Below are 24,250 nucleotides of genomic sequence, written 5' to 3' on the forward strand. Positions count from 1 at the left end.
TAAATCTAGCCACATGTTTTGACGATTGTTATGCGTAATGAAGCCTGTTTTTTCTTCAGAGGGAATTAAATACTGTGAATGTTGCACTAGATGGAATTATATTTAATCTCTTGTGAGTCGTGCTCACACGGCCACTTGGACGACGTGACGTCAAAGCTCAAGTTTGTGTTTATGAAGTATTGCTAGCTAGCGAGCTTGTGTTGGCTAATTGCTACATGGGAGTAACGTTAAGCCTGGCTGTCAAACATCAAGCCTACATCGATTTTCTCATGGTGTTACTTGGATTCTCGAGTTTACCCTCATGCTTGTCGTGTCCTGTCGATAAGAGATGCAGAGTGGGCATAACGATATAGGGTTTGTGCAGCAAATTCTCAGTTTGAATTTGGTTCCAAGAAAACATGGCCCCAATTGCGCCAACGATACATCGCTGTGCGACTTTTCAGGTGAGTAGCTAGTTAGCTTACTGTTAGCTAACCTGTCTCGCTAGCCAACGTAACTTTGCGTGATTTTTATCAAATCTGGTCTTTAATTTCAGTGTTAGAATGCACTAGGGATTCATGTTTGTTGTGTATTGTAGGTGTATTAACAGTTGGCTATCCCCTGTGAGGGTATTTTTGTTAGCAAGCTATGTAGCTAGCTAGCTAGCCAGCCAACAAATATCTCGTAGCTAGATATTGACTTGTGGAGACATGTCATTTTAGTTGGCTACCTATCGATGGTAACGGGGCTAAACTATAGCTGAGAAATGTACAGAATGGTAATATTGCATGTTATTTTATGATCGATTGCATTTATTTACTGTTGCATGACTACCAAGCTGCCTTATGTATTGTTGTCAACGCGTTGGCTATCTACCGTACAACTCGAAAGTTTAATCAACGCAAAGACCATCGTAGTCAGCAAGCTAAGGCTAGTAAATTACAGCAGAGTCGTCACAGCCAATGCAAACAACAACAGACAGGTTCCCGGAAGTGTGGTTTTAGCTATTCACCTGTATTGTTTGTAATTTGTGGTACCAGTGTATATCGTGACACCGTGGATGCAAAAAAATATCATATTCAGTAGCATGTAGTCATTTTCATTTCCACCATTTTATTAGTAGCCTACTTTTTGAGAGGAAGTATTTGCAACGAGATATTAATGTTCAGACAAGAGAGAGAAAGGGGTAGCGAGATGTCGTGTTAGTGGGATGTTTGCATAATCGTGCTCTGCAATCATTTTAAACTCCTGGATTATTTGGGGTCACAAAGGTTCAGGTTGGCATTAATAAGTATTAGTTGACTGTTATCCACACACTGCCTTAAGTCCTATACACACGATGCTAATATATTTAGACTAAGATGAATATTTGTATGTATTATAGCACCATGCATATTTGTTTAACTTCTTTTTTGTTAGTCATTCATTTGATTTGGTGCTGGCCATGCACACAGATGATGCTGCACAGGGTAAATAATTCATGAGTCAGTCACCAGATCAGTGTGACATCAACATATCCTTTGTGTGACCTTAGCTGTAAGGTTGCTGTAGAATTGACAATGTAATGTTTCTTTGCCAGTGTGTTGCAAAATTGCAGATTATGTGCTTTGTTGTTTGAACACGGTGACACAAATCCCTTAGTGGGGTTTATGCGCTGCAGTCTAGCTCCACTATGCCCCAATGTCGATAACATTTTGCTTGAATTGTAGGTTATGTTACAGTGTGTTGAATTTTTTTTTGCCTATATCCTCTCCTTTTTATTCTCTCTCACCTTCCCTTCACATTCATTTATTATCTCTTATATTCCCTACCCTTCATTCTTCCTGTCCTCTCTCCCTCATCACTTTCATTCCTTAAATCTCTCTTTCCCCTTTTTCTCACTCCTTGGGTTTCTCTCTCTCATGTTCCCTGCCTTCCTTTCATCCTTTGACAGAGATGTGGTATGGCGTGTTCCTGTGGACGGCCGTCTCCTCGCTGATGTTCCACCTGCCGGCGGCCCTGCTGGCCCTCTTCACACTACGGCAGCACAAGATGGCGCGCTTCATGCCCATCGCCATCGTGCTCATGGGCGTCTTGGGCCCGCTCACCGGCGGTGTCCTCACCAGTGAGTTGCTCACATGTCCTATCTTATTGGCTTGACCTTTGTCCTTCATGGTGTGGTCTTCATCTCCTTAAAAGTGTATGCAGTTATTCAAAGTGTATCGGTGTCTTAGACATCATTGTTCAGCAGACTGCTGGAGAACTCAAGTAGTATATGCGCTTCAAATTTTCAAGAGATGTAAGGTTATGTTTTTTTTATATATATATATAATGGCAACTGTAGCCAGCTAGTAAGATGCACGCTCTATAAAGCAGAGTTCGTTTTCAGATCAGCCAGTTGCAGGGAATGCTTCTCATCTTTATATTTGGTTTAGATCTTCCTGTATTTCATGTGAGACACTGCAGGGGGCCTTTTCTTCAAGACAGCCTTGTTCATCCTTGTCCTGATGTTAAGTGAGGCATTTCAGTCTCCAGATAGCATACATTGAACTGGGATTTACAAATGGATGGCTAGTCCACATTAAGCTTTTATTTCAAGCCAGGAGTGTGCTCATGAAATATTTACTCCCTTATATGACCAGTGTAGTTCACAGCAAAACCAACTGGAGCTTTAGCCATAAACCCTAAATTCACTTAAGCAGTGTGCTTAGAGCATGGGCGTGTTAGACCAGCCTTTCTGCAGGCACTCTATCATACATACATAAATACTTCAGGTCTTTCACAATGGATTTTTTATGTATCCTTGTTGTGAAGTAATCATCCTGAATTAGACTGTTGACTAGAGGTGTGAATCGTCACTTGTCCAAGATTTGAGAGTAAAGATCAATTTAAAAAAATATATATATCCTTCATGGTTTTTATTCATAGATACAAGCGCTCAGATTTGAAATCTATTTAGCCTTTAAACATTTTGTTAAATGACTGTTAAAAAAAAAAAAATAGAAAGACTCGCATTCCATAAAATCCTTTTACGTAGAAGATTACCCAATGAAATAACTGCATTGTATTTGGCTAATATGACATGGCAGGAAGTGGTAGCAAGTAAGCTACAAGCATTAAGAAAAGTAATAGAGCTATATGAAAGCTATGTAGGCTATACATTCACTGATGTGATTTCCGCACAATCGCTGTAAAATGTGTTTAAAATATGATCAAACTAACGTCGCAAGACCAAATGGACTGGTAATATTTAGTCCATTATCAGTATCTTTAAGTTTACTTTTCATTCAATGATTTCTATGGCAGATGTGGTGGAAGGATTTGTTTACATTCACTGTACTTCACTAGCGTCACAATGCCCCAAGGAATGTGTACTGTTACATGTAGTGTAGGGGCGACAGTGGTACAGTGGTAGAGAAGTCGTTTAGTAATCAGAAGGTTGCTGGTTCGATTCCCTGTCGAAGCGTCCTTGAGCAAGACACTGAACCCCTAATTGCTCCTGATGTGCAGTGTGCCATCAGTGTAAATGTAAAATGTGTATACATTGTAAGTCACACATATGTAAGTCGCTTTGGATAAAAGCGTCTGCTAAATGACTAAATGTAAATGTAAATGTATTGCCAGTGTTATCTGTAAAATAACATTTCATTCATCATTACAACTATTTATCACTGTTGAATGGGTTTTAATAAGTTGCTGGCATGCATATTATTAAATTACATTACATAACTTATTATTTATATTATTTAATGACATTGTTTAAAAAAATGTCCCACATCGATGGAGAATCTTTCACGTTACCATTGCGATGCATCGTACAAAACGATTATTTGAGCCAGCTCTACTGTTGACTCCCTGCTCATTTCATCTAAACGGATGTGGTTTCAGGTGGCCAGTCTTGCAAGACTGGACACATGTTGGTCATCCGGCCACTACATATTTTTGTTAGGGATGATGTTCTGCTGTCCATCGCCTCTGAGAGAGGTCAGGGATGAAGGTTGTTTGTCTGTGTGTGCCCCCACAGGTGCGGCGATAGCTGGGGTGTATAAGGCTGCCGGGAAGAGGATGATCTCTCTGGAGGCGCTGGTGTTTGGCGTGGGCCAGTCCTTCTGCGTGGTCATCATCTCTTTCCTCAGAGTCCTGGCTTCGCTGTAGCACGAGGCTCCGGCACGCATGAAGTGCCACCACATGGGACGTACAGAAATAAAGAGAAGAAAGAAAGAAAGAAAGAAAGAATGAGAGACGATATGCAATCAGTGTTCACTCACAAAGAGGACACCTTATGCAAGACTCAGCTGTACCCCCTGCAGAGGCCTTATATATCCCCCAGGTGAAGAGCTGACGAATTTAGTTTCTTTGACAATGTCGTTCCTTCTGTGAAATGACATGGTGTGTTTTGGGTTTATTTTTTTTCTTCAAGGGTTGTCTTTAGGAAGGTGGGTAGACGCGTAGGGATTGCTGTCGTTATTAAACTAAACTAACGCAATATGGAGAGGAGGAGAACAATCAGGGGCAGGCCAGTTCTTGTTTTGATGTGGATGGAGATGTCCTGCACACAATCCACTTTGTTTGAAATTAGAACATTCCAGACTCGAGAGATGGGGCAGATGTTCTGAAGCCTTTTAATTTGAGCGGCACTCAACGAGAGCATCTCTGTGTTATTAGAACTGAATCCTTGTCCTTCCCTGAGTAGTTTTGTATTGAAAAAGTTGTATCGTACAGAATGTATACTATGATCCAGCAGCTGTGTGATATAACGGTAACGGACCGATTGAGTTCATGATACTGGAGTTCAGCGTTGATTTCATTCCAACTCTAAGCCTTTCTCCTAATCTTGTATGTGCACTGTCGGCCATGATGGAGCCAGACAAATGTGTGTGAAATGAACTGTACATACTAAAACCCATTCCAGCTTTCTAATGAGGGGGGGGCAAGGTGTGTTTGTGTGTGCGCTCAGACGGAAGCTCTCTTAAGAGCCAAAAGAACTCAGTCTTGCTCAATCTAGCTCAGTCTTGTCTTGGAAAGGAAACAGAAACACTACACATAATATCATAGCTCTTGTTGTGAGGGTGCAGGCAGTACAGCTATTTATTTCCCTCACTGAGTCAAGAACAATTCATATTTAATCTTAAGACTTTTAGAAACCCTTTTAGGATTTCTGTAGTCTCAGATTTTTAGATTGTGTTCTTTGAAAGGCAACTTGGCCTCTCTTTCCTTTGCTTTTTACCTGACTTAATTGGGCCTTTTTTATTTTGTACAGCATCTCATAATCGATCATAATGTTGTCTCAATGTTTGCTATGCTCAAAAACACACTTGTGCTGACCTCACTCCATAAGCCTACATGAATGTGAATCAGATTTCTTTAATCCCGTAGTTACTAAGCTTTCTTAAACCTTTACCAAAGAGATCTTAACGTATTGTACAGATCATTTTACTTCTCAGATTGATTCTTTGCTGTCTCGTGTTTTTTTTTGTTTGGTTTTGTGTGTGTGGGAGAGGAACATTGCTGCAGTAGATGCTTGGGTAACAATGCTGATCATGCTTGATTGAACTGATAGCTAAACACAGTCTAGGGCTGCACCCAACTTCCTGGGAATACTCCAGAGTGTGGATCATCTCCCCCCCCCCTCATTTCAGATGAATGAGATGTTAAAATCATATTCACATATTTGCAACAGGTTAAGTGAAGGGAGACGCTTTGGTTTCTTTTTCAAGTAATATGTTCATTACCCAAAATTCCCCTTTGAGTTAAAGAACAGCTTGGTCCTCTCGGCTAGGTTGTGAGACATTCTATATTTGCTTGAACTCCCTCTTGGAAGGGGTTAATCACAATTTTTCTCAATCTCCTTAAACAGGCCTCAGGAAGCTATTTTTGTGTGGATATTTTCAAAAGGAACGGGGTGTTTGTTGTTGGTAACCTCTCCTGAATGGAGCCTTTCAGTAGGTAAGCGGACTAAAACTGAAACAGTGGCCATGAAGATTCTGGCAAGCAGTAAAACTCACTGAAAGCAATGCATTGCTAAACTGGGCCTATGGTCTCTTAATTCCAGAAATATATTTATTTTTCTAAAGGTATTTTATCATCCCTTATAAAAATCGTTGAAAGGCTTAACAGTACTGTTGAACATTTTTTTTATTGTTTTGGGAATCGTCATGTTTGGAGAAGAACATGATTTTACTGTTATTTAACATGATGTGGGTTCTTCTTTTTTTCTTTTCTAGGTAAGGTTGATTTTATTACTGTAAATTAAGTGCCAATTGTTAATATTTTCATGTAATAAAATGTTTCAGATTATATGTTATGTCTTTGCTTCTTTCTTATGATAATTCTACTTGATTGATGTGCAGTTGCATTTTATTAAGCTGTTTTATAAAACCACAATTTACCTCCGCATTAAGCAGCCAGTAACGTTGGGTGTGCCACACCCTCAGCAGGAAGACAACAGGAAGTGTTTGTGTGTGTGTTGTGGTGATGGGAGAATGAACACATACTTCCTCTGAATATTACACAGGAGTGCGTGGGGGGAGGCTAGTTTCGGCAGCCTCGTTGTGCCGGATGGACCTTCCTTTAGTCGATGCTTGAATCTGCCTTCTGTTCACTCTCCATCTTCTATCACTTTCCACATCATTTCTCTCTCACACACACACACACACACACACACACACACACCATGCAAATACACACAGATGGCACTCCTACTCCTGAGCAGCTCCTGCCAGCCAACTGTGCAGCACCGCGGCTCTCTGCCTAAGCAGGGGGAGCGACGTGCCGTTGCCAGGGAAAAGCTACACTCGGCCACAGAGCAGGAGCGAGTGGGCAGCAGACAGTCCACATCCCACGTGCCCATGCCACCTCATCCACATACCCTCTGGCCTGGTGGCATTTTTGGTGGTGGCCACATTCCTTTATCGCCACATTCACAGTGGCTGTCACAGTGATGTGGCTCTCTCCACTCCTCTCACCCATCCTCCCAACACACACACACACACACACACACAAGCACAGTAGCTCCAGTGCTGTGTACCCTTCCTTGTGAAGACTTGAGAGGAGACTGGCGTTCTGATTATATTTGATTCAGCTCAGCAAAGCGGGCAGCAGCTCTGTAAGCACAATCCCTAAAACAGGTGAAGTGTGTGTGTGTGTATTGCACTGATGGGTCAGTGTGTCTTTTTGAACAAGCCACCCTGTCTGCAATTGTCGGCAATCGTGCACTGTGCTCTCCCATTGTGTGGCAGTTATTTTCAGCAGTTGGAGAGACACCTCATTCGCAAGTCGCTCTCCTCTCCTCTCCATGCAAGTGTTGCGGCTGCCTCTCGCTGATAACAAAAGGAGCGAGAGTGAACACAGCAGCATGATGCTTCTGAGTGAGTTCGCGCACACACACACACACAGACAGAGGGAGCTGGTGAGCCCTTTGAAAACTGAGCCAGCAATATTTCTCTATCCCCCTCTTTTCTCCACCAGGCAGGAACTGCAGTCATTTTTAGTCGTGCGGGACTGATGCTGGGATAATGGCATTTAAAAAAGAAACAAAAAGCTTTTGTATGATGGTCAGGGCAGGCAGTCAAGAACTATAATGAAGACAGAAGTCCCCTTTTGACACAACTGAATTCACTTTTTAATAAGTATTAACAAGTATAGGTATTGATTTGTTCTCTTTTTTTTTAAAACCTTTCTTTTCTTGTTTTGTTCGTTTTTTCATAATTCATTATTTTGTACATAATCTGACGTGCAAGGCAAAGGTAGACATGATAGAAAATAGATTTTGCACAGGGGGCTCAGTCCATGTTTGTCTTGGGTAAGGGGGGTTCAGTTCTTTGGTCTGATGGTTCTCCCTGCGCTGGTATGTGCTGCTCTGAGACTGTTTCCCCCCCTTCCCCGTCCACGGTGGTCTCTCCCTGGACTTCCTGGCTGGTCCCTGCTGGGCGGTGCCCCCTCTGGCCATCGGAGGGCGCTGTGTAGTCGGTCCCATCGGCCTGGCCACTGCCTTCCTCCTTCTTCACTCCTTTACCTGCAGGTTCCCATGAAAAAGGTCAAGTCAATCCAGACCCATTATGGATCATAAGATGATGTACTGTGTATCTGGTGTCCCATAGATATTTCTATCAGCTCCTAGCTCACCAAGCTCACACAACATGGTGTGGCCAGTTTGAGGTTTAAAGATGGCCAATCCAAAAAAAACTGTTCAGTGTTAAACATCTGAGGTTGTATACAATGTCCATGTTCATAAATCATATCAGTGTTTACTGTATTATGAGGAGCTAAATAGCTTTGTTTTATTGATATATGCGAAATACAAAAAGGTCCCTGCTACATTGCTTCTCTTCACAAAAACAAATCCAATTTATTCCTCAATTGGTGTTCTGTCAGAGTGTGTGAGTAACATAGGTCTCAGACCAAAATATCAATTGAGTAATTAATTGGTGTGACTTTACAAAGACCAATGTTGCATTAGCCCTATTTCACCGATTTTGAGAAAATAAACTGCTTGCACTTGCAGCTACATTGAAATGTATGCAGGCACGGAGTAATCGTATATTTGTTAAAACGTTATTCAGGTGCCTATTCATTTCAAGTATCTGTCTAAATCTACCACTCTGTCTATAAAAAGAGAACACTACACTTTAATGTCTGCCTCTATTGCATGAAAGAGGCCAGTATTGACCTGTGCACATTAAGAGAAGCATGGAGATGAATCATTGCTTTTAATCAGTCTGTCACATTAATTGTGCCATCGGGGATATGGGTCTGAAAGTGCCTCCATGCCTCATCTCCTGCTTCACTGGGAAATCATTATCCTGCTTCAAGCTTATAATTGAGCGCATTTGTCTGAATCACGCTGGAGGTAACACGATGCCTCCATCAGTCTGGTCTAACAAGTGAAGCAGAGGTAATATGATCTGAGACGTTCCCAGGTACACGCCTTGTCATCGTCCATCGACTGAGTTACGGGGCTCTCGTGGACACACTACTGCGCCACAACACACAGAGTTCTACACATAGCAGAGACTTTGGAATGGCGTGGCCCTGCTCTATTGGGCCCATGTTGGATCTAATCCGGGCCTGGGCTGAACGGGTTCTAGGGGCGTCTGCTTGGGTGGTGGATGAGCTCGGATCTGTGGTGGGTGGTGGATGAGCTCGGATCTGTGGTGGGTGGAGGATGAGCCGCAGAGGCGATGATGAGCTTAGAGCCTTGGTGGTATAAGAGGCATCCAGTAAACGCCAAAAGCATTACCCCATCAATACCCCCAATCCTTTGAACATTTTTAATAAGGGAATTCACATTGAGCTCAGCACATTTGGAACACAAAGGGGATCTGCTATGGAAATGTATGAACTCTGTATTTCCCTTGGCACTATACCTACTGGCGCTGCATATTTTTCACTCCGTCGTTTTCTTTCTCTCTCATTCTCTCGTTTCTACCTCCTTCAGTCCTCTTTGTTGTCCCTCTTTCCTTCACTCCCCCTCTATTTCCTATCCAACCTTAATAGACACTGGGAATCCCCTAGTGCGTGCACGCACGCACATGCACGCGCACACAAACACACACACACACACACACACACACACACACACACACACACAGTGTTCCTCCCCCCTTCTACTCACCCTCCTCTCCCTCAGGAAGGTCTTCAGAGCAAGGTGGCAGCTCTCCCAGGGTGGCACGTTTACGCACCGGTGACCTCTGCAGCCGTGGCAACGCCGCCTTCAGCTCTGAGGAGCATAGAGACAAGGGAGTGAAAGGGTTGTCATTAGGCCAGAGGACATGCCTCTGATACACCTGCTCATCTCAACATGCATGTGTTTAAAGGTGCCTCACCAGGGGGGAGAACATATGAGTGAAATGAGCATATGAGTGGAGGACAATCTCCCAGTCTACTTTTACTTGCTGAACCTGGACCCACCCAGTCCTGCATAATGACACACACAGGAGATGGATACACATTCTGAGAAATAAACAATTGTGCGGTGATGTCACTTCCTGATTCTGGGCAAAGACATGACATAGGGTGATGACTCCGTGTCCTGAGTGCGAGGTGACATCATCGTTTCTTTGTGTCGGTGTGCTCACCCTCGGGGTCCAGCAGGGCGGCGTGCTGCTGGAGGAGGAGCGAGTCCTCGTGGACAGACACGGCGCGGCGCTGGGGCGAGGGCTTCATGCGGGGGCGTGGTTTCGGGAGGGTCTCTGGGAGAGACGAGACAGAGAACACTTGCTCAGACTGACACACGAGACGGGACAAATTACTTTCTAGTCACAGTTCAACTGTCTGAAAGGTTACACATCATGCGCTCTAACCACAACAGCCACAACTGCCAGTAGTATTATCAAACAAAACCCATATGGTTTGATTAGTGGTAGAGGTAGGTGCAGTTATCAATGAATCAGTCTTAGTCAATGTCAGGTTAAACCTTCTGAAATAAGAACAAAGGAGCCAGAAGAAGCCAGACACCCATTGATACAGTTTTGGCGTACAGCTCTTTCAGACAATATGCAGGTGTGGGTTTTTACGGACACTCACTGCGCCATAGTCCATCACAGCCTAAACGCTGCGGCTAACTGCATGCTGCCCCTGCATGAGGTGATTGATGGTGGCGCTGTTCAATTGGGCTAATAAAATTTGGGCGAATGCGGTATCTTAGAGCAAAGTGCTCTCAGAGTGCAGAGGGATCGCCAAAATGCAGAAATGCTGAATGAATTTTTGAATTTTGAACGGTTATTGGAGGCAGTTGAGGGCTGTCATGATTACATTGTCATCCTTCTGTTTCATATGACATTACAGGATTGGTCACGGTGAAGAGAATAAGAGGATGTGGGCTAGGCGAGGACAGAGACAAAAAGAGAGAGAGGGAAATGAGAGGGAGTGTGAATGAGAAAGTGTTCATGCAGAAGGAGATGAATACAATCTCTTTTTCTTTTCTTCAGAGTCCTAATTATAGAAACTGATATCACATTAGCATACAGAAACCCTGGTGAGTGTGTGTGTGCATACAGTGAGGAAAGTGACTGATACAGTATTTATACTTCTCTCCCTTCCGTGTGTCATGTTATACCAAATATTTGTGAGAATAGCATATGTAAGCCTAGATGCGCTTTTACAGTACTTGAAGTAAGTGCTCCAACCTTGTTAGGCATTGTCATAGATACACTAAATGTATGTATGGTAAACTTAGAATTCAGAGGACCACACTAGACTCTAGTCTAGGTCTGTTGAGTGCAACAGTAGAATTCTACTGTCTTTGGATGTTCAGATCACAAGGAATTGCAGAACTACTCTACGCAGTATGTCTGTGGGGCAGTACTGCCCAACACTATACTGGGAATGTACGATCAATGAGAGTGAGTGTGAATCTGTGGGACTACTGCAGCCAGATCTATTTGAATAATAATGTGATGCTGTGAAGGAAACTGGTGATTTTAGGACTCTGCAGTGTCTTGGCCTTGGTGGCACCACAACTAGAAGAAGACAAGCTGTGAAGGAGCTCCGTAGTAGCACCTACCCTCAGTGACTGATTGTGCTCTCTCTGATCGCTCCCTGGCGTCTGTGCTGATGCCCCTACGTGGTGATGGGGCCGGGGGGGCCTCTCTTCGCGGGGAGAAGATCGGGGGCTCCTTCTGCTGGGGCTGGGGTGTCGCCCCATGCTCCTGCTCTCGTTCTCCAGGCTGTCCCTCCACAGAGGGGCTGGGATGCTCGGGGGCCACTGGGGAGCTCCTGGGGGCCGAAGAAGCCTCGGAGGGCAGGGGGAGCACTGGTTTGAGGGCGGGTTTGGGGGGCAGGGGGCCAATGGGGCGATCGGGGAGGGCCGGCTTCTCACCTGTCACACCTGGTCGCACAGGTCGCCTGGTGTCTAGGAGGAGACAAGGCAGGTGTCACTGAGACACAGTCAACGGGAGAACAGTTTACAGAGTTACGTTACTCACGCGGTCCTTACTGCTGTACAATTCATACAGGGTTTTGGACAAAACACAGGAATGTATTACATGTATAATCCAGCTTGCTTAAGATCTGTGTTGTCCTATTGAGCAAGACGACATACTGTAAGAATGTACACTTTAAGTGGATATACTAAGTATGATATGGCTTACAATGTTGTTTATGGTTCTTTAGTTTATTTGCAAGGTTGAAAAGGTTTTTTTTAACCTCACCCTAACTGCTACTCAAAACAGTATTTGATTATTAATTCAGACTTTCAGTGCATGATGAATGAATTATTCTATTACGCCACTTTATCACACAAGCTGTTAAAATGACAAACTGATCAAGCATCCTTTGCAAATGTTCATCCTATAGAATTCAAAGGAATGGACACTTATTACAACGGATACTAAAATTTGCGCAAATGCATCTAATGGCCATCATTTATTTAACGGCCATTAAAATTATTAATATCAAACGCATATAACGCATCTGTGCCCCCATAGATTAATTTACGCCCTATTCCAGGTTTAACACAGAACATGGCGTCGTTGGCAATGGCAAAAAGTCCATTCTACCTTTTCGAATTCCATGGTTCATTCTCTTATAGCATTATCAGCACATTACTGCCAGCTTCACACAATGTCTAGACATTAGGCCATAATCGGCAGCACGGCCTATGAGGCACAGAATGGATGAGCTTGTTACCTGATGAGGTGGACATGGTGCGCGGCTTCATAAAGGTGGGTGGAGGTTCAGGTTTACTGTCCAGGATCGCTCCTAATGAAAGTGAAACATAGTCACTTAGAGGTGCAAAAGAAGTCCAGTGGATGCAGTCACATACCCAAACACACATGCAAACACACACACGTGCGCACCTACACACACCCACACACATACACACATACACAGACAGTCCAAAGCACACACATTAAGACACAAAAACTCCATAAGGTTGAGTTGTCGGCTAGAGTTGACCTTTAACCTGGCAGTGAAAATCGAGTGGTCAGTGTTCTCTCTCAGGCAGCGCTGGTGCTTCAAAACACTGATTCAATTTAGCTTTTTAAAAGCTAAGTCGATGCATTCTTGTACAACGTATCTCTGACATTCAGAAAGAGAGCAACAGCTTCAGTGACACTGTTCAGGTGTGATTAATGTCTGACACAAATGATGAATAGCCAGTCTCATGTCTGCATCGTTAACTCATATTCTCCACCCTCCATTGGCTGAGTGTGAATAGTGGGGGAGCTGGCAGGCTGCCTGCAGTAGAAGCACAGCACTGAGTCACAAGTTTTACTGCAGGGGAAATAAATGAGATTGCAAAGAGCACAGATGTCTCGGAGGCAGGAAACTACCAATGCAGCAGAATCTCCCATTAGCCAGGCTGTACTAGCTAAGGTGACGCTGGAACATGTTGGTGATGTTTTGTTTATCCTTAAGTGTTCAGCTTCTTACGTTTCCTCTTATAATGTCACCTTATCATTGACTCTTCCCAAAGTATCTGGATCCTGTTTTGTTGCTTTTGCCTTTGGATCCAAATAAAAGTATTTCCGTGTGTGTGTGTGTGTGTGTGTGTGTGTGTGTGAGTGAGAGAGAGAGAGAGAGAGAATGTGTGTGTGTGTGTGTGTGTGTGTGCGTGTGTGTGGGGTGTCTCAGGTGCACATAGAGCAGGGGCTCACCTTCTGAGTTGGCTTTCTTCAGCTCCTCATCCTTGCTCTGTAAGAGGATAAAAGAGATTTAATTAAATTGTCTGCTGGCAAATAATCCCTGCCCTCACCCATGTTAAGCGCTCTTTAACCAAATTGTGATAGTGATAATATTGATATCTTGGCTAAACTGAAATATACTCTCATTTTTCATTATTACTGTTACCACTTGGTTATCATACGGCATCATAGGAACAGTGTGCTTACACTGAGTGTGCTTTCATACTTCACTTTATCATGACACGCAAGCCTCACTCTACCCCATCCAAACAGAGTCCTCTGGTGTACTTGACTTGTTCTCATTCTAATGATAGAGCCGCAGGATGGGCCTTGTGCTGCTGTTGCTGAGGTACGTACAGTATGGTGGAGCCAAAACACGAAAGTGAATCTCTGGTCGTACAAGTAGCTACTGAAAAGGGACCCAAATACTGTAAACACAGACACACCACATTCACATTCACATTCACACACTCACACACTCACACACACAAACCTGGTTGCTTTTGGAGGACTCGGGGGGAGGCGTCTTGGTGACGCCCATGCGGTGGAGCATGACGTGGAGACGCTGCTCGAAACTGGATGAGCTCTCCGATGCATGTTTCTGAAGAGGAGAACAGGGTTCAGGAGAGGAGAGGAGAGGAGGAAAGAGAGACGATGACAGAATGACAGACGGGGCAGAGGAGGATAGAGAGGAGGGAGAGAAGAGGAGGAGAGGGCAGTGAATGAGACAAGCTGGACTCTCCTTCTTTTCTCTTTTCTCTTTTCCCCCTCTGTGTCTGTGAAGCTGGTCTTGAAGGCTGAGCTGTTTCTTGGTAATAAGCAGCGGAGGAACATGAAACACCATCGTCTCCTGGTGACTCAGCCGTCCGTCTCAAAACTCATGCTCTGCTTCCTGGAGATGCGCTCATTTTCTATTTATTTCATTTGCAGTATACAGTGGGGAAAATAAGTATTTGAACCCCTGCCGATTTCGCAAGTTTGGCCACTTGCAAAGAAATGTGTGATCTATAATTGTAATAGTAGGTATATTTTAACAGTGAGAAACAGAATATCAACAGAAAAATCCAGAAAACTGCATTTTATAACATTTATGACTTAATTTGCATTTGATGCAGAAAATAAGTATTTGAACCCCTAGCAAAACATGACTTAGTACTTGGTGGAATAACCCTTGTTGGCAAGCACAGACGTCAGACTTTTCTTGTAGTTGGTCACCAGGTTTACACACATCTCAGGAGGGATTTTGGTCCATTCCTCTTTGCAGATCCTCTCCAAATCCTTAAGGTTGCGTTTTCAATGGGAGGGAATGAGGGAATTAGGTTCAAGCCCAATATTCCACATTACATGGCCCCATCCATAGTCCCCTCGATGCAGTGGAGTCGTCCTGTACCCTTGGCAGAGAAACAGCCCCAAAGCATAATGTTTCCAACTCCATGCTTGACGGTGGGGATGGTGTCATATTCAGCATTCATTCCCCTCCAAATGCGGCAAGTCGAGTTGATGCCAAAGAGCTTGATTTTGGTCTCATCTGACCACATCCTGTCTCCCAATCCTCCTTAGAATCATTCAAGTGTTCATTGGCAAACTTCAGACTGCCCTGTACATGTGCTTCCTTGAGCAGGGGGACCTTGAGAGTTCTGCAGTACTTCAAACCATTACGGCGTAGTGTGTTGCCAATGGTTTTCTTGGTGACTGTGGTCCCAGCTGCCTTGAGATCATTCACAAGCTCCCCCTGTGTAGTTCTGGGGTTATTCTGCACCTTTCGGATGATCACCGATACCGCACGAGGGGATATCTTGCATGGAGCCCCAGACCTAGAGCGATGGACAGTTCTTTGGTGTTGCTTCCATTTGCGAATAATCGCACCAATAGTTGTCTGCTTCTCACCAAGCTGCTTGCCGATGGTTTTGTAACCCATTCCAGCCTTGTGCAGGTCTACAATCTTATCTCTGACTTCCTTGGTCAACTCTTTGGTCTTGCCCATGGTGGTGAGGTTGAAGGTGTGAAGTATGATTCTTTGGACAGGTTTCTTTTATACACGTCACCAGTTGAGATCAGGTGTACCTTGTTAGGCCTAATGAGGACTAATCTGTGTGCTTCTTGGGCACATAACTGGTCATTGGGAGCCAGAATTCTTGCTGTTTGCTTAGGGGTTCAAATACTTATTTTCTGCATCAAATACAAATAAAGTCATAAATGTTATAAAATGCAGTTTTCTGGATTTGTTTGTTGATATTCTATTTCTCACTGTTAAAATACACCTACCATTGAAATTATAGATCACACATTTCTTTGCAAGTGGCCAAACTTGCGAAATACTTATTTTCCCCACTGTATATCATTTATTAGCTAGTTAGTTATGCACTTTTATAAAACCCCTTAAATGAGCTATGTTTGAGGCCTACTTGGGTTGTATTCCACCAGACTTTTCTCTCTCACATTACAAGTTTGGCAGAGTTGTCATTTAAATCAAACTGGAGGATTCAAGAGGCCGGTCTTACCTATCGGAACAGCCTACAAAATGGTCACAGGGACACTCCTTGTGCGGGTGTGGAGTGAAAACCAGGGAGGTCTTGAGTTTTTAGATTGCTCGGTGGGAGCAATCTAAATTCACTTGCGGCTAAACCTCAGTGTACTGAACTCTTCTGAACTCTGTTTAATGAGTACATGATAAGTGTTCAACTAATGAGGTTGTTATGAATATAGAGTAAGTAATTACGATTCAGCCCTCGAAGAAGTGAGTTGTCTAATCCCCACTGAAGGCCTGGTCTCCACTCAGTCAGATAGAGGGAGGCTGAGCACACAAGTCTGGCTGCACTCCAACTTGCAATGCCAGTTTGGAGACTTGGATAAACCATCACACACACATACACACTCGGAGAGACACACACACCTTGGCACATTGCAGACCCAACTGCTGCACTCCCTTTACAAAAACACAGACGCCCTATCAAATATGCATTTTTTGTATCACACAAACACACCCTGCACAAGAACTGAACCCAACTGAACAAAAAGGAGGAAAAGGTGTTAAATTAACTGTACACAACTTTTACTGCACTACACCTTGTCTGAAAAAAAACCCCACAAATCCCACTGAAACAAAGATGCAGCCCTAGAATGGTACATGTAGGCAACAAAAATGGTAAAGCATCCTGGCACCCAGCATATTATCTACAATGGTTCAGTCCCAACAACCGAAAGCAAAATACGATCCATCCATTTCCAGAGAAGATTGGAAGGCTTACAGTAACCCAGACTGGGCAAACCCTTCAGTCCCCTGCCCTGCCCTGCCCTCCCCTCCCCTACCCTACCCTGGCGGTTCTTACCTTGGTTTGTGCAGCGGGTCCCCCCTCCTCTGGCTCCAGCCCCGTGAGCAGGATGAGGGACTGGGACTTGCCCTCCCTCAGCGAGCGCCTGCTGGGCTTGGGCCGGCGCTCCCCGTCCGGCGTGCGGCTCTTCTCCAGCGTGCGGCTCTTCTCCGCCTCTGTGGAGGGAGACATGGCCGGCACCGAAGCCACGGCAGCGGTGGGCGAGGGCGACGCCGAGGAGAGCGCTGGAACCTCACCGGTCGCTAGATTGGGTGACGGGGCGGGGCTGGCTGTTGGGGTGGATGTAGGAGGGGCAGAGGGGGATGTGGGGGCTGGAGAGGGTGTTGGCGAGGGGGTAGAGGTGGGCACAGCGTCTTCGACTGGCGGGGCGGCATTTGTGGTGACGGTGGTTGTGATGGTAGTGGTAGGAATGACTGAGACAGCTTTCTCCTCCTCCTCCTCCTCCTGCTGTGCTTTCTCCTTCTCTTTTTCTCTCTCCTTCTCCCTCTCCCGCTCCCTGTCTTTCTCCCGCTCCTTCTCGGCCCGCGCCGCCTCCCTCAGGGGTCGGATGAGGTCGGCTATGGACGTCTTTTTCACCTTGCCCTCCGGGGCACCCTCTCCTTTGGTGCCCTTGGCAGTGCGCACCTTCTTGAAGGCGAAGAAGTCCCCAAACTTCTTCTTGATGTTTTTGGAGGGGGGTGTAGGGATGGGTGCGGTGGTGGGCGTAGTGGATGTTGTTGTGGTGGGGGGAGGAGCCGTGGTGGTGGGGATGGGGTCAGTGGGGGGTTGTGCTTTATCAAGGGGCTCCTCCCTCTGGTGCTTTCTGGAGGTGAGCAAAGACACAAGGCATGATGGGAAAGTGAGGGGATATTTATGTGAGATTCTTTAGTGATTGTCTCTGTATTTACATATGTGTGTGTCTGTGAGTGTAACTGCCAACGTCCAGGGTGGTGTGTGTGTGTGTGTGTGTGTGTGTGTGTGTGTGTGTGTGTGTGTTTGGTGATGATACTCACAGGAGGTCATCTGAGATGATCTTCTTTGTGAAAAACTCCTCTACGCCCTCGTCTACCCTCCCTATGTTTTCATTGACTTCATTCTCGCACTCCGCTGCCTGCTCCTGTATGATAACAGACACACACACAGTCACACACACACACACACACACACACACACACACACACACACACACACACACACACACACACACACACATACACACACAAAAACAGAGAGAGAAGACTTAGCAATACGACCAGACTGCTCTGGTTCATCTGCATTTCACACCCGCTGGACTGACAAGTAAGCATCTATTTTCTGGACCGGTGCAGAAAGTCAATCCAAATTGAAGGCTGTTCACAGCTCCAAGTCTTGCTGCATGAATAGTGTGGGCTGAGGCTATGTGATTTTATTCACCTGACTTCACATACCATAATAATTCTCATTGACACTGCCAAGACATATATTCATATACAGACACACACAAACACACACACACACAACGTATGTACACATACGTTCATGCATTAAGACATACACACGTACACACAGCACATGAATCATGACTGTAAGAACAGAGGTGTGCTGGAGGGCCCATTAGTGTGTGTGTGTTTGTCTGCAGTAGGGTACATCTGTCTCTCCATTCCCAAGAGGACTACACACACACACACACACACACACACACACACACACACAGCCCCCTCTGTTTGTGCCTCATCCCCACTGCTTAATTTGATTCCAGACACACCCTCAAATAGGACACACACACACACACACCTCTTAATTACCCACAATTCTCTCACACACATCCACATGAACAAACACAGACACTCACAGAGACCGTCTTTTTTCGCATTATATTTCAGCAAACATTGTCTGCTTCTCTCTCTCATTTAGTCACACATAAACAAGCATTCTCACACATACTATACTAGTCATGTAGTACCGACCACATGAAACAGTAGCGCTCCCTCACGCTGCAGCCGTGTAATACTGATGCTGAGGACGACGGTGAGACTGATTGTTCAACTGATGATGACTGTGACAGGCTGCCCTTTAAGGCCCTGTATTCTCGCCTGCGCTCATTCAGTGGGGAAAAACTGTGAGCGGGCCGGCATAGCAGGCCATTACACCCAAAATACCTCCAGCTTCTTGTTAGCTCCATTTTCTGCGGCAGGCAGGGCTGACACACACACACACACAAACACCAAACAACCACAGATACACACTGCTATGTGTGTGTGTGTGTGTGTGTGTGCGTGTGTGTGTGTGTGTGTGTGTGTGTGTGTGTGTGTGTGTGTGTGTGTGTGTGTGCGTGCGTGCGTGCGTGCGTGCGTGCGTGCGTGCGTGCGTGCGTGCGTGCGTGCGTGCGTGCGTGCGTGTGTGTGTGAATGCTGGAGCTACAGCAGACTGGAGGCCTTGAGGTAGAGTGAGATCTGGAAGCAGGGGAGCCCACTGCAGCACCGTAGCAACCATATGCAAATGGGCCGTGCAGCACATGAGAAGCGGATTATAAATCATTTAGCACCCCTCAGCCAATCAGAGCGCGGGAGGACTCATCACTCCACTCCATCTTCACCAAGACAAAAAAAGCAGCACATTGGGCTTGCATGGGAATGGATGCACACATCCACACACAAATACATATAAACAGAAACACACACACACACAGAAGCAGAAATGGTTTCAAATTTTTCCCACACGTGGCAAATCACAGCATGCTTTAAAGCTTTCACACAATCCCACTCACATTCACACAGCAGCCTTGTGTGCGTGTGTGTAAGTATTTATGTGTGGGTACATGTGTGTGTGTGGGGGGATGTATTGCTTAATGTTACAGAACACTGCTCACTTTTTGCAAAAATAAGAATTTGGAGGAGGTCCAAATTAGACAATAAAATTGGTATTTACGTTATGTCAAGGTATTCTATATTCATATATTCCATTACTTATGACTTTGGAGACAAGCACACATATTGCAACACATACCCACACATACCCACACATACCCACACACACACACACACACACACAATATTTGGCTAAATGCATCACATGGCTATCTATCCATTATACAACAATTCATCTATTTATTTATCTGTCTGTCTGTTTCTTTGTGTTTACTTTTCTATCTTTCCATCTGTCTATATGTGTGTCTGCCTGTTTGTCTGTCACTCCAGCCCTTTGTTTGTTCATTCATCCTCGCCTTTCGCCTATTCTACCTGTTCTGGCCTTCTGTCCACTGAGGCTGATTTTCTGTTCGGCATCTATTGTTCTACCGGGTCTCCAGAGTTGTGTGAGCAGACAGCAGATCCATTTGGCTGATTTAAGGTGTCGGGCTAGTGGCTACCCTGGCGGTTACTGCCCTGGCGACAGCCGTAAGGTGCGCCCGCTCATAATCACAGGGTAATGAGCCCTGCCACTGGTGATCATTTCTCATCAAGATCCCCCCACCTCTGCACACACACATAGTCAGAAACACACAATCACACACACACACACACACTTGCTCAGGCACACACCTACACAAACACACACACACACACACACACACACACACACACACACACACACACACACACACACACACAACAAAGACATATGGGACGTGAGAGAAGGTGGTTCAGTCCTGGAGCCACACACACACACACACACACACACACACACACACACACACACACACACACACACACACTCATCCAGCACTCTCTCCTATGCACACAAGAGGATATTAAAACTACGTGAACATTCTGTTCTCTCTTTGGAGAGACGTCTCCCACCCGCACCTGGCTGCAGGAGAAGTGGGCACGCTTCCCATTTAGTTTGGCTGCCTTTGGGTGTGTTGAAGAGAATCAGATGTGGAGGCACTCAGACACTACCTTTCAGAGACTGTGACATGCACTGTGATAAATGTGTCTGTGGCTCTGTGTGGTGGGCGTCAGGGCAGAATCTAATCAGGAGGTTAACGACGTTTTATCGAGTTGATTATGATCTGGGCATGCTTTTGAATTTGGCTGCCTTGGGCATGGGCATGTTCAAGAAGATCAGTTCTGATATAGTCACATACAGACTGATCACAGAGACCAAGTAAGTAATGTAATGTAAATTATGTTTTATTGTGTTTAATTGTGTATTGTGTCTTTTATTATGTATTGCATCTTCTATCATGTATTGTGTAGCTTTACTCCTGTACCTACTCTTGCAAAGTACTTTGTGACTCATGTCTGTGAAAAAGGCTATATAAATAAACTTTACTTACTTACTTACTAAATGTAAGCGTGTGGCTCTCCCTGGGCATGAACCCAATGACCTATTCATGACTAGCATGAACACTGGCTTGCTCTACAAATGGAAGCACAGGGTCACAGGAACTTCTCTATGCAGAATACATTTATCTCACAGAGCCTGAGCTGTTATGACAGTGCAGACACTCTCATTTATTACCCACAGTACCTCTGGTAGGGATTTCCCATGGTGCACTGCTCCTGTTTCCCATCATTCTCCTCACAGTGAGACATGGGTGTAACATTAGATGACAGTAAAAAAGCGATTATTGTGATGGTATTTGCGGTCAGAGATTGGTGTGAAAATATTTAACAGGAGATACAACACACAATTGTGAAAAAGTAAAATGCACAATAAATGATCACATTGTAAGTGATGGGAGCACAACAGCTAAGCTAAAAGTAAAGGAATTCAGGCACTAGGATGATGAAAATACAACACGACCAAGAGCTAAGTCCACTGTGGCAGCATGACTGTTAAAATACTGAAATGAAACATACAGGCATGCACAAACATACAGGAGAGAGGGGGTGGGGAGAGAGAGAGAGAGAGAGATTGAGGGATTGAGGGTTTTGGAGTGTATTTTATGCTGTTTTTCCCCCTTTTCCTCTGTTTAGATGTTTCACACATAGGGATGTGTTTGTGGGCTTTTCCCCATACACCCCCCCACACACACACACACACACACTTACTGCCTGTCTTCTCTCAGCAGTACCACCTGTCCCCTCATCCTCCCGCCAGCCTCCTACCATCACACATTATGGACGGCAGCACACACAGCCAAACACGGCTGCTTGATCTGTCCACCAAACACAAACCATCACACTCCAGTGCACGCACGCACGCAGGCACACACACACACACACCTCTCTCTCTCACGCACGGACACACACACACACCTCTCTCTCTCTCTCTCTCTCTCTCTCTCTCTCTCTCTCTCTCTCTCTCTCACAGACACACACACACACACCTCTCTCTCTCTCACGCACGGACACACACACACACCTCTCTCTCTCTCTCTCTCTCTCTCACACGCACACCTCTCTCTTTCTCTCACACGCAAATCTCTCTCTCTCTCTCTCTCTCTCTCTCTCACACACACACACACACAAACACATAACTGTCTATTTCTCATCCGCTTCCTCTCTTTCTCTTACACACACACACACACACACACACATATATCCCTTTTACACAGCATGAACCTCACACACACTGTTTTTGCTCTGTCTCACATACAACTCACACATATGAACTGCCAGTCACATACATGGAGGTTCATTCCTGCCACACCTCAACCCCACGCCCCCTGTGAAATTTCACTGTGGTGCCAGTAGTGATGGCAGCCCTTTCATCCTCTCCAATCACCGTGGTAACAGAGGAAGGGCACCACATCCTGTCTTGAGGCTCTCTGATCTGACTGGAGACTCGCCTGACTGCTTACTGACCCCTCTCTCACACACACACACACACACACACACACACACACACACACACACACACACACACACACACACACAGAGATCACAACATCAAATACACACACATCTGTAGATAAAATGGGCCCACACACACAAGCAAAAACAAATCCAGGAAAAGATCAAAAACACACACACACATACATTCATACACTTGGTAATTTGGTAAGAATTTGGTAATCTACGCTTGCTTTGCAAGTTAACAGTTAGGTGGGGTAGTGTTAAGTGACTAGCTGGCTCTGGCTACATTATGAGAATGCAGGGCTAAGATAGCTAACTCAAACTAGGTAGGCTTAATATCAGTTGAGTTGGCTTTTTGCATGTATTTTTGTATATGGAAATAGTCTGAACTGTGCTCCGCCTGTGTTTAAAAGCACCAGTCGCCACTGATGCACCCACACACATGAGAGGTATGAAAAACATGCACTCAATGTAAGGAGGTAACACGTGCACACCAATGAACAAGAATCACATGGATACACAGGTAATACATCCTCAGTGACAAAACACACTCAACACACATACACACATGGGTGCACAAACAAGCACACAAAATATAAGTACATTTTACCATACACATTAACCTAACATACATGTGGTACATAGTTGATGTCATGCCTGAGCTGAGTGAAATGCACTGGATTTCCAAAAACTGTTTGTGTTTCCAAAAACGTGTCATCAGAATATTAAGAGAAAAATGTCAGCCGAACATATTTTTAGGGAATTGCTTAGAATGAAACCATGAAACTTGCGGTACTGAATGGTCTGGACAAAAATATTCAATTCAATGAGCGAATTGCACATCCTACAGAGAAGGTTGGCAACATCAATAGAACTCTTTGGTGTACCTAGATGTTTAGAACATCATTTTAAGTGTTAAGACTGAAGAAGACTGATTTAGGGTAAGGATTTAAGCTGTTAAGAAGAGGCTAATGTATACATCTGAAATGATGAAGGGAATTGGACCTGTTGGATATATTTAAATGTATAGCTTTCATAACATTCATGCTATAGATGTTATACAAATATTATTATAGGCAGCTACTATCTTTACTTATACAAGTTAATAATATGTTGTTTTGTTTAAAAAATGTATTAGTATTGGTAAGAATTCTTAAAACTTTCAATTTTCTTAAATCTTGATAACAAAATACATAAGAAATGAAAAACCTAAGGCCTGACTACTGGAAATCTACGGGTGTCAGAGCCAATCAGAGAAAACACAAACTGAGAGAATCATGGAGGAAAACACACACACACACACACACACAGTAGATGTCACTGACAACATACACACATACTGGCAGCCTAGAGACAGCACAGCATTGCCAAGATGCTCATCACACACATACACACAGGCGTGTGTGTATACACACAAATGCCCATCCCACACACAAATGGATGTACATGTAATATGATAATATAGATGGAGTACGTGGTGCGTTAGTTATCTGGGATCAGGATGGATCATGATGACACCCTGACACACACACAGCAAATGATAAACTCATCTGCTGACTGGAACAAATCTGGCCCCAACACAGTGAGCTAAATACTACATAGCGAATACAACACACACACACACACACACACACAC

At 44.7% G+C, this 24,250-nt stretch overlaps 2 protein-coding genes across 2 annotated transcripts in view; one reads left to right on the forward strand and one right to left on the reverse strand.

The window, feature by feature from the left end:
• The first annotated feature begins 13 nt into the window (after nucleotides 1–13).
• tmem170a (transmembrane protein 170A) lies at nucleotides 14–6,257 on the forward strand. The gene is made up of 3 exons (XM_012832415.3): nucleotides 14–443; nucleotides 1,913–2,083; nucleotides 3,983–6,257. Exons 1-3 carry the CDS (start codon nucleotides 329–331, stop codon nucleotides 4,111–4,113), a joined length of 417 nt encoding a protein of 138 aa, XP_012687869.1. The 5' UTR covers nucleotides 14–328; the 3' UTR covers nucleotides 4,114–6,257.
• Nucleotides 6,258–7,555: 1,298 nt separating this feature from the next.
• carmil2 (capping protein regulator and myosin 1 linker 2) overlaps nucleotides 7,556–24,250 on the reverse strand; it is a 46,390-nt gene continuing 29,695 nt past the window's right edge. Inside the window, exons 32-40 of the mRNA XM_031564378.1 lie at nucleotides 17,908–18,011; nucleotides 16,913–17,717; nucleotides 14,077–14,184; nucleotides 13,557–13,593; nucleotides 12,586–12,657; nucleotides 11,462–11,809; nucleotides 10,035–10,148; nucleotides 9,572–9,676; nucleotides 7,556–7,972 (exon numbers count right to left, since the gene is read on the reverse strand). Coding sequence (XP_031420238.1) covers nucleotides 7,740–7,972; nucleotides 9,572–9,676; nucleotides 10,035–10,148; nucleotides 11,462–11,809; nucleotides 12,586–12,657; nucleotides 13,557–13,593; nucleotides 14,077–14,184; nucleotides 16,913–17,717; nucleotides 17,908–18,011 — 1,926 coding nt within the window. The 3' untranslated portion in view covers nucleotides 7,556–7,739. The remainder of the gene's footprint in view (nucleotides 7,973–9,571; nucleotides 9,677–10,034; nucleotides 10,149–11,461; nucleotides 11,810–12,585; nucleotides 12,658–13,556; nucleotides 13,594–14,076; nucleotides 14,185–16,912; nucleotides 17,718–17,907; nucleotides 18,012–24,250) is intronic.

This window comes from Clupea harengus, chromosome 3 (genome assembly GCF_900700415.2).
Source record: "Clupea harengus chromosome 3, Ch_v2.0.2, whole genome shotgun sequence".
NCBI classification, from domain to species: Eukaryota; Metazoa; Chordata; class Actinopteri; order Clupeiformes; family Clupeidae; genus Clupea; species Clupea harengus.

Coding starts and splice junctions, on each gene's coding strand:
- tmem170a (XM_012832415.3), top strand. CDS start 329: ATGCAGAGTGGGCATAACGATATAGGGTTTGTGCAGCAAATTCTCAGT. Junction 444..1,912: donor ATCGCTGTGCGACTTTTCAG/GTGAGTAGCTAG, acceptor ATCCTTTGACAG/AGATGTGGTATGGCGTGTTC. Junction 2,084..3,982: donor CACCGGCGGTGTCCTCACCA/GTGAGTTGCTCA, acceptor GTGCCCCCACAG/GTGCGGCGATAGCTGGGGTG.